Here is a 17979-nt window from a genome sequence, read left to right as displayed (position 1 = left end):
ATCAAACTTTCCATTAATTGCACAATGGATTCTGGCCTCACAAATTCCGCGCGAAGAATCCCGATTGCGATGCGTTTCTTCCAAGTCGGAGCTTTAATTCAAACAGAGAGGGGAAAAAGGTAAAAATAATCAATGCCTAAACATTAATGATACTAGTATCCGACTCTGAACATTCTTATTGCTTTTAAATACGAATATAAACGTGGGATATAGGTATATATTGAATATATATATATATATATATCGCGTATCCCCTTTCTTCCTATATTAAAGGTTTAAATATTCGTATTTAAAAACCAAAAAAGTAAGAATGTCCCAAGTTGCGTAACAATGTTAATAGTATGCAAACATTGCTATTTTTATCTAAACTGTGTCCGAAAATGTGCATCGGCGGGAGCATTGGTCGATTTCGCGATAGTTGATTACGATTAATCGAGTCCAAGTGATCGACGAAATCATCGTGTTTCCGTCGTCGCGTCGCGTGACGAATTTCGCGATACATATCGACCTATTCGTGCATGCGTCAACGAAGATCGCAGATACAGACGTCGTCGCCACTTTATTTTTACACACACGTGCTAAGGCGTCTGTCACTTCGCGTCGCCCGCGCCACGAATTCGCCACGAACTGCAAACGAGAGTGACGTCTCAATTAACGCTCCTGGCTGCTCGCGCTCTCCTTCTACCTCTCCCATCTCTCTTTCATTCTCTCTTTGTCCCCGCGACTCTGGACACAGCATTTCGAAGGATCTCCAGCGAGAGACGGCAAAAACTCCAAATCTTTCCAGAAACAGCATTCTATTTGTAGCACGAGGGACGACGCGGACAGCAAAGCAAGAAGGGGGAGAAGGAGAAGCAATAGAAAAAATATGCAAAGTCGGTGCTGAGGAGAGTTTCGAGAGACAAGGAGAACAGGAATGTAAACGTTCCGCATTCCGAAGCCCTTCTACATTCGGACATCTTTAAATACCTTCTACCTCATTGCATTGTAACGACATGTCCCGCTATTCGACAGACCGATCTGTCTGCGGCAAGGACAAAGTCGTTGAAATTTACTTAAGCCGAGCGATCGTCGGTCAACATTTGTTCCTATGATTCAACAGCACAACTGCTCGCGAAATAATTTCGCGAGTGCAAATAACGGAGCAAGTGGACGAGTATTTTCGAAAGCCAGGAGAAGCAGTGGGAGCGAGAGAGAGAGAAAAGACAAAAGGATTAGCGACAGCTCGCTCGCGCGTTAAAGACGCATGTAGACTGTTGTCTACGAGTCGTCCAGGAGTCTCAGCGGAGTTAAAAACATCTGTGCGCGACGACGAGTTAAGTGTCCCCGTGATCGCCTTAGCGGCGCGTTTTCAACATCGTTTTGCAGTGAGCTTCCCGAGAGCACTGTGCTCTACGATACGCGGTTACTGTAGAATGTAGCTGATTGCGCGCTCGATAAGCGAGCCAGCGATTCACCACGTATACACACATGCGCCCACGCACTCACGCGTACTGACTGCTGAAGAGCTACGCGCACCAGCTTCGTAATCGCGCGCGTTAGGATTAGAAACGGAGTGATCGAGAACGAGATCTTGCTGTGAAATCCCATTCCGACAGTGCGTTTCACCTTTTGATCCGCCAATGATTGAATACGAGAAAGCTCTGTGAGAGAGAAGGGACTTTCGCGAACAGAGAGATAACGAGTCCTTGTCCCTCGTTTCATTTCGGAGCAGACTTTAGCTGCGCGGAGTCTCGACATGTCACGCTTTGATCAGCAAGATTCGCGATGTTCGAAACCGCGATTGCGTATGAGTTAAATCGAACAGGTCGCGAAATCCGCGGATATGCGAAGCAGCGCAGGCTTATTCAGCACTCTGTACACACGACGCACAACACACACATACACGCACACGCGGAGGGGCACGACGCGTGCAAGGAGGCGCGTCGTCCGCTCTCACGTGGGCCACTACGTAAAAAACGCACAGAAGGTAGAGGTACTTAACGAGCAGAAGGGGAGAGGCAGGGGCAGGTCGTCGTTTATAGCTGGTCCAAGGATACAGTTTGATAACATCCGTGTCCATACGTCGCTTGCCGGCGCTGGGGGACGACATATTTTATCGATGCTGATCGTCCGGCTGTGTTTGGCAGGAGTCCCTCCTTGCGCCCCGCAGCGCTGCTAGCGTCCACCGCCGCTTCCTCCTCCGTCTCCGCCGCCTCCTTCTCCTTCTCCTCCTCTGGCTCGCTGCGCGTGGATCAGCTGAGCCCGATCACAGGCCGCCGTGCCCGGGTGGGCCCCCTGGATGGAGCGCCTCACGGATACCTTCCGAGGACACCCTTAGCGCGAGGGAGAGAGCAGCCCTCGCGGTCGTACTTGAGCACTGTGGCAACGCACTTCTGTTCCCGACGATGTAAACCAAGCGTTATATTCAGCGCACCGTGTGACAGAAAAAGAAAGAAATAGAGAGAAAGAGATATAGTAAGAGTGAACGAGAGAGAGAGAGAGAGAGATAGAGAGAGAGAGAGAGCGAGCGAAAAGGAGGGAGCGCTCGGTTAAAGAGAAAAAGAGACGCGCGCACACACAGAGAGAGACGGATATGCACACATTCAGCGACGAAAGGACGGACGAACGGACGGAGGCAAGGGAAAAACAAAGAACGCGCTCGCAAGCACGACGATCGACCAGTCGATCGACCGGATCCCGCAGCGAGGACGCCCTAACGAAGGGAGAGAGACGCGACGCGATTTATAATCCGACGCGAGATGAAACGTCATAGCGCACGACTGTCCGTTCGTTTGTCTGTGTCTACCGTGTCCCGTCTCTGTCCGTCTGTTCTTCCGTCCTTCCTTCCCGTTCGTTTTGCTCCGCACGAAGCGCGTCGTAAGCGTGCGTGTTTCACGTACGTGTCCGTCTCTTTGTGTACACGTTCCTCGCGAGCAATCCGTCTCACTCTCTCTCTCTGCCTCCTTCTCTTTCTCTCCCTTGCTCGTTCTCCCGAAGAAGCTCGTAACTACCCAGACAAGAGTGGTCGTCCTGCTCCTCCGTCACCTCCTGTTTCACACGTTCGCCTCCTCCTCGTCCTCGTCGGCCTCTTTGTCGTCCGGGCCAGGCCAGAAAGCACGAGGCTAGCGGATCATTTCGTCACCGTCGATGACGAGCCCGTTCGTCGACTAGCCGTGCTCTCTCACTCGTGCCAGTCGCTTTGCCCGTCTCTCTTTCTCTCTCGTTCTTTTTTCCTTGCTGTTTATTTCTCTCGCTTGCTCTCTCTCTCGCGCGCGCGCGCATACACACAGAAAAAAATTCGTCCCTGCCACAGAGAGAGAGCCTATGCCACCGTCGTCGCGTAAATGCTTGTTCTTCCTCTCTCTCCCTCTCTCTCTCTCTCTCACTCTCGTGCACCCCGCGACCTGTCAATCCACGGTCTTCACCACCATCTGATTACGTTCTCGTCGCTTGCACACTGGACTCTCCTATCCGACCGACGCTGCTGCCTCCGACGAGCGATAGCAGCGATGCTCCACGCATGCGCAACGCGGTCACCTGTGCCCTCGCATTTGAAGTTAGGCACTTCCTCTAACATATTGGCTATGTTCAGCGAACACAATGGTTAAGCAATCTATTTTCGGAAAAATGGATATTATTGGTGATTCTATAAAAGTATACACCAGTCATAAATCATTTTTAGTCAATCATGTTCGCTGAACGGGACCATTGTATATACCAGTTAAAAAATACAAAATTATATTATTACAAAATTATATTAACATCATATAGCTTGTATTATTTACTTTTTGATAGAGTATATATCTTTTCGCACGTGTTAAACATTTGCGGCTCTCGTGCACGGAAACTTTAAGCTCTCTTTCGATCTCTTTCGTTTTTATCAAAATCATAGATTTGTAACAGTGACCAACTACCGATTCGTTGGTAGTTACGCATATCACGTTACGGCGTTATTGCGTACAAGATTCTCTATTATAAAACCTAATAATAATACGTCTATTCAAAAACACGCGAAATTATAGAAGAGAAAACCTGTCTTCCAGCTGTCAAGCAGTCTTGAATCCCGACGAGATTCACTTCAGACGCGGAGACATGCGACACGGTATCCTGGCCACGCCGCCATATTCTTTACGAATGTAGCAGGAATACGAATTTGAATTTCAATCGCTCTGATTCAATAACGTGAAAATTACACGCTTACATACAATCGTGGCCAGATGTATTGCCCACTTTTGTTTCCATAAATTCTGGAACGTATACGTCTGGATAAGATAATAATTATATTTAGGAAAAATATACAATAAATATTTGAATGTTGAAATGTCACAATACTTATTATCGATTATCTATAAAATCTTCTGACATACTCTACATATATCGACTTGAACATTTACTCTATTAGACGTGTCGTATATATATCGCACAAACAGCAGAAATATAGCTACAACAAATCTATTTATTTAAAAAATGTATAAAAATTACTAAATTATAAAATGTCGCTCAATATAAAATAGTTGTACAACATTATGTCACATATCGGAATTACTTATAAATATAATTACTTTCGGTACAATACGCAGTTTGTTTTCTCTTCGGTAGCTAAAGATCATAATTAACGGTGAAATTATATTAATCATTAACAAAAATTATTAAAGGGCTTTACATATAATTAATCGTTGAATCACTATTGAATTGGTAATCCGAGAACTGATTACTTATAAAAGCGAAATTATCACCCATAAACTTCATCTGTGTGTATGCCTAGTTTAAATATTATTATACTATTTCAGTGATTAATATGCACTAACGTTAAAGATAATCGAGAAATATGGAGAAACTTTATTGCACATTACTTATCAAATGCTACCTTGTAATCTAAAGTACTTTCTATAAGTACTGCGTTAAGTATCTCAGTGTTAGATTAAGTACACAGGATGGTATGTAAAATGTCATTGAACAACTTTTGATTTCACCTATAAATTTTTGTAAAAATCTCTATGCAGTGCACGCGTAAGTTGAAAGACTTGCATTAATATTGTATGTGTGTATAAAATAGTATAGTATGCTTAATAGAATGCTGAAGTATATTTTTAGATGATGGACTTAAATAAGTTGGCACATAATTTCTATATAGATTTTTTGCATTCGAAATGTATGCCACATTATATAAGTATAATGAATACTGATTCCTAATACTATTAATCGTAAGCGAATGCAATGTGTTGCAAATGATAGATGAATGCCCAATAATGATATGTATAATAATACGAGATTTTTATAATTTTAATAATGAATTAAGAGTTACTTTCTTCATGAAGGATTCCTGCCTCCGTTCACATCGTATGCATAATACATGACAAGTAATAAGCATCTTACGAGTTCTTAATATAAATTTCATTGTCTAAATCTACTCGTTATATTACCGATTAATTACAATAAATTTTATACGAATATTTTATACTTGCAACGTTTCGGTAAGTAAGTATGGAATGCTGCAATATATAAAAAATTTTCCCTACTAATTTAACTAATCATATAAATATGCGATTCTCACAGCTCTTATACTAACAAATGAGTTACGTGGTCAGATTAAAAATTATCGAAAGAATATTAAAACGTTTATTTTAATATATACTATCAATGCTATATGCTGTCAGCATTGTACTAACCTTTGTTGCTCTTTGTTGCTAACCGAATGAAACAATGGATATTGCATTGACAATAAATGCAGAATATAACTCACATATTCTCTTTTTTATACTTTTAAAAGTATATAATTGCTGAAGTTTCCTAAATTTGTAAAAAATATATTGAAAAAAATTCCTCGATTTTCTTATTTGGCGAAAAACTTAATTAAGAAAGTTCATCGATGTATTCGTTAAAAAAACAAAATATGTCTCATCTAGTAGTATAAGCTCTGCGAATGAAGATTCTCTGACTCAAGAAGTCTATATATGAAGTAATATAATAATATACATACATATAAAATCATAAATCCTATTTGAATCATAAAGATTAGCTGCTTACTTAGTAAAGTCATTTCATCTCATTCGAGCGCAACTTTCGAAATGTTTGATTGTCTTATTACATTATATTCTTAAATATTTAATTTTAACTGTTGAATGTCGTTTTGTATTTTAATCTACATGTACACATTGCATTATATGCTATATATAAATATCTATAAATAATATGTATATAAAAACAACAGATCATATCTCAAATGTATCTCAGAATTTGTGCTTATAACTGACGACTTATAACACATAGTGAGATGAAATGACCTTCTTTTTATCATTTTATCATATACAATATGATTCTACAAAGAAGTATACAAAAAACATCGGAAGCAATAAATAATCGAATTTGGCATATAAAATTGCGTTACTATAAGAGTATTATCAGTCAGTGTGTTGTGCCCCTAATAAATAGTGAAAAATCTAAATCCAATCCTACTTACAAAAATTTTACCTATAACAATTAAGTACATTAAGTGTAAGAGTTTGTTAATCTCCTCCTGTTTCTTACAAATATACACAGATATAAATATGTACTTTAGTCTACTGTTGCTTTTCGTGCAAACGCAGTTAAAGACAGCATTTCGTTTGGATCAGTTGGCAAGGGAGAGAATTCGATTTCTTCGCTAACACTATTTTCTGAAAAAACAATGTGCTATATTATTTTACAAACGTAATAAATATATTATTAAAAATTAAAAATATGATATTAATTTGTATAAAATTAATTATTTAATTAATTTGTAGAAAATAAAAATTAGAAGTTCTAATGTTAACCACACACTGCGTATGCAGTATTCTATTACATAAATTTCAAATAAAAATGAGAAATGAAACATGAGAAATGAAAAATAAAAAATACACTTTCTACATATAAATTTGTAGAAAGTTTACTTATCAATTTTTACATATATTTTTTACATATCAATATTGATTAAAAAATAAAGTTAAATAAAATGTTCAAATATAAACTCAATTATTTATACATACTATGTACAAAATAGCAAAACTTGACAGGGAGATGTTCAATTACGTTTTCACGTATAAATTGAAATATTTATATTCTTACCAAATTAATAAGAATTTCTGTATTCTTACCAGATGGTTCAATTGGCCATTGCTTGTGAGAAGGCGCGTAGAGACACAATAATGCAATGATGTAAATATTCCACATTCCATACACACCAGTAAAAAAGGCAGAAGTCATTTCCAACTGTAATTCATCATCCCATTTCCATTGACCTTCTGCAACCTATCCCAAAAACATTAAATATAATTAATAGCAACCGTATGGGATGTAAAATATGTATTTAAATAAAAAGTCTTAGTGGCTTCTTACCTGTCCTAATATAAAGCCGATAACAGTCAAAGATGCGCATAATAACGTAGCTATCATCAAAAATTTGAAACGATAGATAACTCCTTCATAATGCAAACGTCGTGCCGAACTCATGCTTGGTAAAACTGCTCTCTTCGCACTAATATTTGTAAATACTTTCCATATCATATAAGACAGAAACAGCAGATATACTCCTGCCGATATGCCAGCCAAGATAATAAAAGACAGCTGTTATTCGTTTAAGGAAATCAATTCAATGAATTATTTAAAAAATTCTGTTATCAAGTTAAATGTTATATAAAATGTTATATAAAAAGTATTCTAGAAAAAAGAGGATACTGCTAGCTTTGTTCCAACATCGGTTACCCAAATCGAGTAGAATGGATTTCTCAGTTGTACACCGCGTTCGCACATATCAAAGACGAACAGTGAAAGACACCCGGTTCCGACTGCTGAGAGATGCCGCCAGTAACACTTTAATGAATTACTTTGTTCACCCTCCTAAAACGTATATTATAAAATCATATTATTTACAATAACATAAAAATGTTGAGAAAAAATAAAAAAGCACTCACCTGAATCTAATGAAGAACGTAAAATCCACACATGAAAGAAACAAAAAAGAATGTGTCACCTATAGTTATAATCGTAAAAGATGATGTTTTTAAACGACAAAAACGTTATTCTTACCATTAGATGTTCACCAGCAAATACAAGCCAGAATGACAATAATGTTGCATAAAATACTCCTTGTCGAATATCACCCAACAGAAGCATAAACGGCATATCATAAGCGAGTGTTAAATATTCCAATGGAACTAAAAATACAATAAAACAAAGATTTATAAATAATAAACGATATAAACAATAAAATATAAATGATGTTACAGAAAAAATGTAGTTGACATACGATTTAGGAATGTCAAGGCAGAACCCAAAGCCAAGAGCATGTATTCCAAAAGTGCGGGTGGTCTGGATAGCATGTGCACTCTTCTCCAGTACCAAGCTAAAACACCTAGTACTATTGGGAAGTAAATAGTCTTTAAACTCACCCACACTTTCGTGAATCCTCCATTTTGATTAATAGCCTATATCACAAATAATGCATTAGATAATTTTCATCATAAAGCAAGTCATTTAATAAGAATTATTACAAAGATTTCATATTCTGATGTACTTACTGTAAGCCATAAATCAACAATGTGCCCTAATCCTTGATTGATATTTTTGTCAGTGTCAGCAGGAAGACGAATATTTAACAAATAATAATCATGATACAAAGATCCCAACTCAAATAATGGTACAACGACACAATTATAATTATATTGGTCTTGTTTCTGCAAGAAAATTATAAAATTAAAAATTTATATTTGACTAGCTGTAACTTCAAATCCTGCAGACAATTATGCATTAATGATAATAAGAAAGAAAGTTTATTCACATTATCTATGCTGCAATCCAAGATTCTCTCTACAATAGAAGCAGCGTATGGTTTCCATGCATTATCTGGATCTCCCTTATTTCGATATGCTAGTCGTGCATCCAGTGTGATTTTTGTCCTAGAAGCTATAGAAGAGAAAAATTAATGAAATTACAAAGATTTATCAAAGTCAATGGAAATCTCAATAGCAGCAAATACATTACCAATTTCAATCTGGCTGTTATAAACTATGTCCACTTGTAAAACACCTATTAAATTTTGCTGCCATCTTGAATAATCCAGTTGCATGCTGTTGCGTGGAACAGGCATCTATAAATAAAGATTTTATTATTTTCCACTTTGTAATAATAATAATATAATTTAATATATAAACAATTTAATAAAAATAAACAAATAATTATTATTAACAGATAATTTTAACCTATTATTATTTTATTATACCTGAAATGTGTACACAACTTGATAAGCTTGATGATGACTATCTGAACTATAGCGATTTATATCAACTGGAGTACAAGCATCTTTTCCTCTTGAATAAAACCACTTGTTCCCACCAAGCTCAGATCCATTGATACGAATGTCCTCACATGGTGTACCAAGAATGTTTTGACTACTCGCAGGAGTAGGTGCTAAAAAAAAATATATATATTAGCCCATACTGGTTTATACAAAATATAAATATATAGTATGCTAAATTTGCCTTACCTTTTTTCCATTTTAATTGGATTAATTCATTAATTAGGACACAAACTGATCAGTATATAAGCAAAATGAAGAAGAAAAGCACAATATAATACAAAGATAACAATAACATGGTCTTGAAATATATTTCTTAAAAAGCTAAAGCATAAACATGTAAAATATAAAAAAGAAATAGAGAATAAATATAATGTTTCTGTAAAATATAAAAAAAACAAAGAATAAATATAATGTTTCTGCAACATCTACTATTATATGAAACAAAATAATCATACAAATAAAAATACGTAATCTAAAACGCAAATACTCGATTATTTAAAGCATTACTTACCAATTAAGCCACCTATAAGGAAGCAAACTACTTGTGCGATTATTAAAAGCACAACTAGCACTGATAGCTTTTTGCCGCTCAGGTTTTCGATTATAGTGCCCTGCATTTTTTCAGCTATTACGACAGTAGCACGACGAGCTACGACAAATTCGCGTTACAAGATAATTTTTCAACAGCACATGAACGCCGAAACTGTCTGACCCGGCCGACGCGCAAACAATAAACGTTTCGATCGTCTTTCAAAATGGAAGCCAACGCAATACCAACGTTAGCAAGCCAAATTTGGAGTATTGAAAGATTTCTCATCTACGACGATAAAACAATTTCGTAAGATATGTCCAGATTGGTGCACAATGTTACATTTTAATAATAAAGATAAAATAAATATATAAAAGAAAATAGGGAAAAAAATTTTAAACAAGAGCGTGTATAACCAGAAGTCTATTTGACCCGCTATTCAGACCCGCTGCGTTAGGATATTCACACTACCAAAGCCATTATTCTTGAAATAGTTGCATATACGTAAGTTTTACTGTGCAGCTATTTTATGGTACGATTAAACCTGCACAGTAAAACTTACGTATACGCAACTATTTCAAGAATAATGGCTCTGGTAGTATGAATATCCGAACGCAGCGGGTCTGAATAGCGGGTCAAATAGACTTCTGGTTATACACGCTCTTGTTTAAAATTTTTTTCGAAATTATCGCAGGAGGATTCACGAAAGTTTGAAATGTGTTGACAACCTTCGATATCTAATAGTTTATGAGATATGAGAAAATTAGAAATATAAGTACATTTTTGTAAACATTATGATTTTCTCATTTTTCACCTTCGCATAATAATTCAGTATTTGATTACTATCAATATTTAATATTAATTTTATTATCAGTATTCACCAGAAATTAAGTATTGGCCAAAAAATTACTGAATTACTGGTAATATTTAATCACTAATAATTTTTCAGTATTTCTTAGTATGATATTTCTATAAGGGCGCTAATATAAAATATATATTTTATGCAAGTTAATAGAGTATACGCAATTTAATTTAATTTAATTTAACACTATTACAGACTATTGTTTACAGTTTGTTTACAGTTTGTTTACAGTTTGTTATTACAGACTATTGTTCCTTCATCCAGACAATCAAGTTCTTCGCAATCTAGTATTTTAGCTCCCGGCTGTTCCGTCGTAGTACTTTGAATATTTCTTGTTTTTGTTATATGGCTATTGGATACTCCAAAATATAACTCCATATGTTATTTGTATTCTGAATATTTACTTGGAGCCGTCCGTCCGTCCGAATTGGTATACAGGCCTTTGAAAGTGGCCCTTTCACCATTAGTAATTCCCTTATAGAAATATTATACTAAGAATCATTGATAATTACTTATTTTCAGTATTAAAAATACTGGATAATAAGTAATTATCAATGATTCTTAGTATGATATTTCTATAAGGGAAAGATAAGTATGAATGATTAATGATGAAGGTCTTGGCAGGTTCCAAGGCAACTTCCAAAAATCACTGGTCTGAACTTATTCAGACACGTCTTATCGTGTCGGCGGTTAAACCGAAACTTATTTACTTGGAGCAATAACACGAATACGACAAACATACGATACTTTTTTCGGAACTCCCGACTGTCCGTTTCGCGCGCTTATTCGACGATATAACGACAAATACGCAAGACTTATGGAGGATACACATTGCGCCCGATATCCGATATCCAATAGGATAAAAATGTCGCTAGCTAGAAACTCTAACAAAGGAACTCTACTATTGAATATCGTATCGTCGTATGCAGGATATCAGACGCAGTGTGAAGTATTATTTTCGGCATTTCTAGCGATAATTTGGATGCGAACCTGGCATTCAACGGACCAAAATCGCGAAAACTACAGGACGATTCATTAGATACATAAATTGCGTAAGCTTGGTCGTAAAGGTCGTGGCACACAGAAGAACTTAAGCAGTAAGACGTAAGCAGTAAGCAAATTGACCAATCACAGTCGTTGATTCTTCTTACGGTCCAAGAATCAACGACTGTGATTGGCTGATTCGCTTACTGCTTACGTCTTATGGCACACAGGACGCGGTAATGCTTGTCGCGCGGCGGAAGATCGCGCGACAGCTAATCAATATGTTGTTTTTCCGTAAGAGCTAGAAGGTTATTACAGAAAGCATCATATTGATTGGCTGTCGCGCGAACTTCCGCCGCGCGGCAAGCATTACCGCGTTCTGTGTGCAGGAGCCATTATTGCTTAAGTTTTTTCTATGTGCCACCAGCTTAAGGCTGATATTTCACGTGTCGTACGACAAGCTTTTTGGATACGTTCATTGGTTGACAAACGGAGAACCTAAAAATACTCTACTCGCCAACCAATAAACGTATCCGAAAAGCTTGTCGTATGTAAAATAGCACCCTAATGGCTCTTGCACACAGGACGCGGTAATGCTTGCCGCGTTCTGTGTGCAGGAGCCATTATTGCTTAAGTTTTTTCTATGTGCCACCAGCTTAAGGCTGATATTTCACGTGTCGTACGACAAGCTTTTTGGATACGTTCATTGGTTGACAAACGGAGAACCTAAAAATACTCTACTCGCCAACCAATAAACGTATCCGAAAAGCTTGTCGTATGTAAAATAGCACCCTAATGGCTCTTGCACACAGGACGCGGTAATGCTTGCCGCGTTCTGTGTGCAGGAGCCATTATTGCTTAAGTTTTTTCTATGTGCCACCAGCTTAAGGCTGATATTTCACGTGTCGTACGACAAGCTTTTTGGATACGTTCATTGGTTGACAAACGGAGAACCTAAAAATACTCTACTCGCCAACCAATAAACGTATCCGAAAAGCTTGTCGTATGTAAAATAGCACCCTAATGGCTCTTGCACACAGGACGCGGTAATGCTTGCCGCGCGGCGGAAGTTCACGCGATAGCCAATCAATATGCTGCTTTCCGTAATAACCTTCTAGCTCTTACGGAAAAGCAACATATTGATTGGCTGTCGCGCGGACTTTTGCCGCGCGGTAAACATTACCGCGTTCTGTGTGCAGGAGCCATAAGAGATGTAAGTAATTACACCGACGACAACCCTGTGATAAATGGCGAAGATACGTCTAAAACATCACCCGCTGCGTTGAAATGAGAGAGATACAAGAATAAGATAAATGCTGCGTTCGGAAACACACACTGTGTGCACACTACCAGACGATAGCCGTTGGAGTGAGCGAAATACAAGAGTGAGGTAAAAAGAGAGGGAGAGTACTCGAGTGACGTTTCCGAACGTAGCCAAAGAGAGAGAGAGCACCCGGATAACGTTTCCGAACACTCCCTGTATTATTACCGCATTTTTATCTTGTATGCAGAATTATATAAAGTTAGCCAGCAAATGATAACTTTTTAAAAAACTACATTATACATGTGTCATTACTGTCCATGAGTATACATATCGGCCAATTAAGGTAGTGATAGATTTAACAAACAAATGCATCTTACTTTTATATTGAAACATAGGCAGAATCAGCAGATATATAAATATTAGCAGAATGCTGATTATATTTCTGCAAATAGCAGAAATATAAATCTGCCTTAAAAAAAATACATATATATAAACGAAATTCAACATATTGCAACTTCTGTTAGATAAAAATAAATAGCAAAATAACTCAAAAAGCACTTGAAAGCTTGAAGTAATTGTTGCATTGGGTATTTTTTAAATCTGTACTGTTTATACATATTAAAATTATAACGTTGCTTCTGTTTAATTCTGATATAACTGTCACTAAACTTTATTTTATATATATATATATATATATATATATATATATATATATATATATGTATGTATATGTATGTGTGTGATATATAAAGAAATTTTTGAACATAGATTTTTATTTAAATTTCGTTTATATAAATTTCGAATTATACAAGGAGATGGCATGTAAAAATATAATAATAATAATCGTAAATTTGATTATCCAGTCATTCATTTTATCAAATTATATAAATATCTTAAAAGTCATAAATGCTAATGGAACTTTGCATGTGTATATATCTCAATATGCTCAATTTCATTTATATCCTAAAAGAAAATTACAATATTTTCGCTTAGTCGCATTCAGTCACCATCTTAATATTAATTTATATAATTATTAAATTATTTGATTTGTATCGTTGTGTTGCAATAAATTGCACTTATAGCAGTTTAATATTAATGGTAATATGTACTGTTCTAGCATCATAATCTTGACTATTAAACATATTTAATACTGAAGTTGTTTATACTGTTGTTCATACTAAAAGGCTCTTGCTCTCTATCTCTCTTGGTTGCGTGTTTTGTACTGGATTTCTCGAATACAGTAAGACAGCAAAGCACACCATAGCAATAGAAATCACAGTGTTTGTATTAATAGGTATACTAAATAGAAGCCAACAGAACAGCGCTGTAAATATTAATTCCATCGCGCTAGCAAATGTTTTAAGTATAGAATTTAAATTCTTCAAAAAGAAACTTGTTATTATACCAACGAATGCATTGTTTAACATAATTAATATCACTACGGGTTGTATAAACGCGCTAATATTAACGTCACTGAATATATTATTAAAACAATTTTCAAATATACCTAATGCAACAATTACTACAATGTTGCAGAAAATACTGTCAATGTACATAAATACATTTTGTACAAATATGTTGATGTCTGCACCTTGCTGTTTGAGTAAATACTCGTTATATACACCGGCTAGGCAAGAACATATTGTCTGAAAGTAAAAAAAGCCTTCAGAAAATCATTGTGCTACCAGTTACAAGGATTATCGATATGATGATCAATATACCTGTACAAAAATTAAAAGTAGAGAACTATCTATATGCAATTTGGTGTTAAGAACACTGACGTCAAAGTGCTTTACCATACAACCGACCGTCAAGAGCACTAAAGAGAACCATTGGGTCGCCGATAATTTTTTGTTAAAAATGACCTAGAAGAAAGAATTTGTATATTGCTCATTGCTCAACCACTGTTCCTCTATACATGTATTGAAAAAAAAAATATTTCTTCGATATGTATACCTGAAAAACGACTCCCGTGAATACAACACGAAGTTGCAGCAAAACATAGTAAGTCGTGGGATCGAATCTAGCCAAGTTAACAAACGCTAGATTGTTGTAGAGACAGTATAAAAGCGAAGGTATCATGTACAGCAAAAGTACTAAAATTAAATATTTTTTCTTAGTCTATTTTGAATCTCAATCATGCAGTGCAAAAATATTATATACAAATCTCTAGAATCACTATTTCTATCTCACCTTTTTTATTTGTTTTTATTTCCTTAAGTAAAGTAAGCATGCTATTGCTGAAAATTAAATTGAAAATAATGAATTAACATGTATAAACTATCCATTATACAAAAGTAAATATACTTAAGTAAGCATGCTATTGCTGAAAATTAAATTGAAAATAATGAATTAACATGTATAAACTATCCATTATACAAAAGTAAAATTCAAACCTGTTTCACTTACTCTTTACAATATAATATTACAGATATGATTAATTTCAAAACTTCTGTCAACAATACAACTGCTACAATGTTATATTCATAACGACCACTTCTCTGAGACCATGTCACAAGAATACCTGTAACAATTATTATATCTTATATTTTTCTTCTGATGCTTCTTAACTGGGCTTAACTTTACTACTTGGCTAACATACTGATAAATCAAATATAATAAAAAATAACATATTGCAATAATACCTGTAATAATATTAAATAACACCTATGTAAAAAAAACTGCTGTATAATCCATGATAAGATAAATAATGCACTGAACAGAAAATGTAGACAATACTGTAAATATTGATTGTTTAGTGAGTACTTATACATGTAAAATATATAACCTCGTCGTCTTTATTATTTGGAACAATTCTGCAACGTGATATAAATAAGAAAAACTTAGGAAACGTGTCATCGCACAAAAACGATGTACCTTGATTTACAAAGAGAGTCATGTAAGAGATAAAAATGACAGGAGTCCATCTTCCTGGGAACAATTCGTTCCAATTTATCCCAACCATTGCGTGACGACGTCGGCTTTTCTTGGTCGGTGACTTCAACCTTAGCGATTTTTATAAATCATCTTTGGCAGAGTCACTCCGTCGCCGGTATCAGTGTACAAACCAACACGAAGCGCTGGTGGCCGGATACTGACTGATACTACGTAGATTAGACGCATTCGCATTAGGCACTGTACGTGTGTGTGTGGCTCGGAAAGAAGCATATAAATATACATACGTATATACATAGCTTCTCATAATAAACGTGTATTTGCATCTATTACCATTATTGAATATCACGTCAAAATCGACAACTATATTATATAACTAAAATTTACATACATTATTTTAACTTAGTTTATCCAGTTTGTTACGCTTAACATTACATATAGAGGAAAAAAAAATAAATTTGGTCAATATAAGTTTAAATTCTTCATATTATGTTTTTATCATTGCAAAAGCGGCGATATCCAATGAATAATTTTTTCGCTATTTCTTTCCCGTAGAAGCTACGTAGGTTTGTTTTAAAAGCTTCACTATCTGCGAACATAATTCTGATAACGTATCGGTGAACGTCATATATCGGTTAAAGCGATGTGATATCGACTCTGTGTAATCTACAGTCAATTTAAATAATTGGATAACGTTCATAATAATTGGATACTGTTCATTTTGACAAAAATATCAAAATTGCAAATTTAACTATATCACTTATAAAATACTACAATATTTAAAAAATACTTCTAAAACGAATTATATTTTGATTTAAAAATATTATTATATAATAAAAATTTAATGTAAAATTAAAAAAGAGAAAGGAGACAAATTTATGTTTTTTTTCGCGCGTATATATAATCTTTTTTATATATTATCTTCATATATTTTTTTTATTTTATATATTATATATATTATCTTTATATTATATTACATGGCCTTTTTTCTTATATATACATCTATAAACATGTATTCGAAGTTATCGAGATACTAATACGTTTAATTTTAAATCGATTTTCGATTGTTGCTATGTAACTGTCCATTTGCACTTTTTCTTTCCAAATTATACATTTGGAAGCACGTACATGGAAAAGTTTTATCACATATACACATATGATGTGTATTAAGAATTTAAAAATTATGTATATGTTGAATAATATGTGTTCATCTGCATTGAGAGATAATACTTGTACTAACAATACATACATACATACACACACACACACACACACACACATATTTATATGTATATGTACATACACACATATATATACACATATATATATATATTATATATGTCCAATTTCCCAATAGATCCTTTATAATCTTCAAATACTGAAAATTGTTTCATCTCAATGCATCTGAATGGCTTATGTGAATAAATGTAAACAATGTCCTCAAAACATAATATTTGAACAATACCTGTAAAAAAATCCATTTATACTTATCGATAGAGCATTTGTTTTTGAAATTTGTATTGTCACAGATTATGATGAGGCAATTATTAATTTCTACAACTTATTACATACAGTATAGATGCAGAATTATACAGAATGCTTGAAATATGTCGCCAAATTTTAAAAACATATTCTGCATGGTCAGATGAAGAAAGCTGATATGATCATCTGACTCTTCTTTACCATTAAAATAAATAGAATATGCTATAAAAACTTGGATATTTACATTCTGTATACTTCATAATTGCAATATATCGGCCTTTTATACGTGCAGAACTACACAAAGAAACGAAATTATATTATTTCCCTTGTAGATTTAATTAATAATTATAATCATCAAAATATATTTTGCAACAAAAAGTAGTTAAAATATGTCAGAAAAACTATGACAACAAACAGTGCAAAGGGTATTTGCCTGCAAATATTGCTTTTAATACCCATTTAATGTAATTTATATCTTCAATGTAATTTATATCTATTAAAACATTTCACTATACAATGACCTACAAAATGCAAGTATTATTATAAGAGCACGTAGTAAATATATTAGAAACGCATTAGGACCACTCGCTGATAATTATTTTTATTCCATTTGCTACTTATTTACGCTACTCGTGAACACAACCAAAAAAAAAAAAAAAAAAAAA

At 34.9% G+C, this 17979-nt stretch overlaps 3 protein-coding genes across 3 annotated transcripts in view; all 3 read right to left on the bottom strand.

The window, feature by feature from the left end:
• The window catches only part of LOC116842130 (ubiquitin-conjugating enzyme E2 H), a 62422-nt gene extending 58966 nt beyond the window's left edge, over positions 1-3456 (bottom strand). The window contains exons 1-2 of the mRNA XM_032810876.1: positions 2994-3456; positions 2040-2375 (exon numbers count right to left, since the gene is read on the bottom strand). Of these exons, the coding sequence (XP_032666767.1) occupies positions 2040-2092 (53 nt within the window). The 5' untranslated portion in view covers positions 2093-2375; positions 2994-3456. The remainder of the gene's footprint in view (positions 1-2039; positions 2376-2993) is intronic.
• A 962-nt stretch (positions 3457-4418) lies between these two features.
• LOC116842128 (protein wntless) lies at positions 4419-10048 on the bottom strand. The gene is made up of 12 exons (XM_032810875.1): positions 9810-10048; positions 9221-9408; positions 8983-9088; positions 8780-8904; positions 8520-8675; positions 8249-8426; positions 8029-8156; positions 7914-7919; positions 7678-7839; positions 7339-7566; positions 7098-7251; positions 4419-6638 (listed from the first exon to the last, which is right to left on the bottom strand). Exons 1-12 carry the CDS (start codon positions 9913-9915, stop codon positions 6538-6540), a joined length of 1638 nt encoding a protein of 545 aa, XP_032666766.1. The 5' UTR covers positions 9916-10048; the 3' UTR covers positions 4419-6537.
• Positions 10049-13783: 3735 nt separating this feature from the next.
• LOC116842121 (UDP-galactose transporter senju) lies at positions 13784-16077 on the bottom strand. The gene is made up of 6 exons (XM_032810866.1): positions 15815-16077; positions 15347-15461; positions 15131-15177; positions 14894-15033; positions 14659-14802; positions 13784-14583 (listed from the first exon to the last, which is right to left on the bottom strand). Exons 1-6 carry the CDS (start codon positions 15900-15902, stop codon positions 14110-14112), a joined length of 1008 nt encoding a protein of 335 aa, XP_032666757.1. The 5' UTR covers positions 15903-16077; the 3' UTR covers positions 13784-14109.
• Positions 16078-17979: the final 1902 nt, after the last annotated feature.

This window comes from Odontomachus brunneus, unplaced genomic scaffold (assembly GCF_010583005.1).
Source record: "Odontomachus brunneus isolate Ranch 3 - 2012 unplaced genomic scaffold, Obru_v1 Obru_scaffold_021, whole genome shotgun sequence".
In the NCBI taxonomy this organism is placed as follows: Eukaryota; Metazoa; Arthropoda; class Insecta; order Hymenoptera; family Formicidae; genus Odontomachus; species Odontomachus brunneus.
Note: the sequence above shows the minus strand (reverse complement) of the source record. Positions and strands in the feature narration are given on the sequence as shown.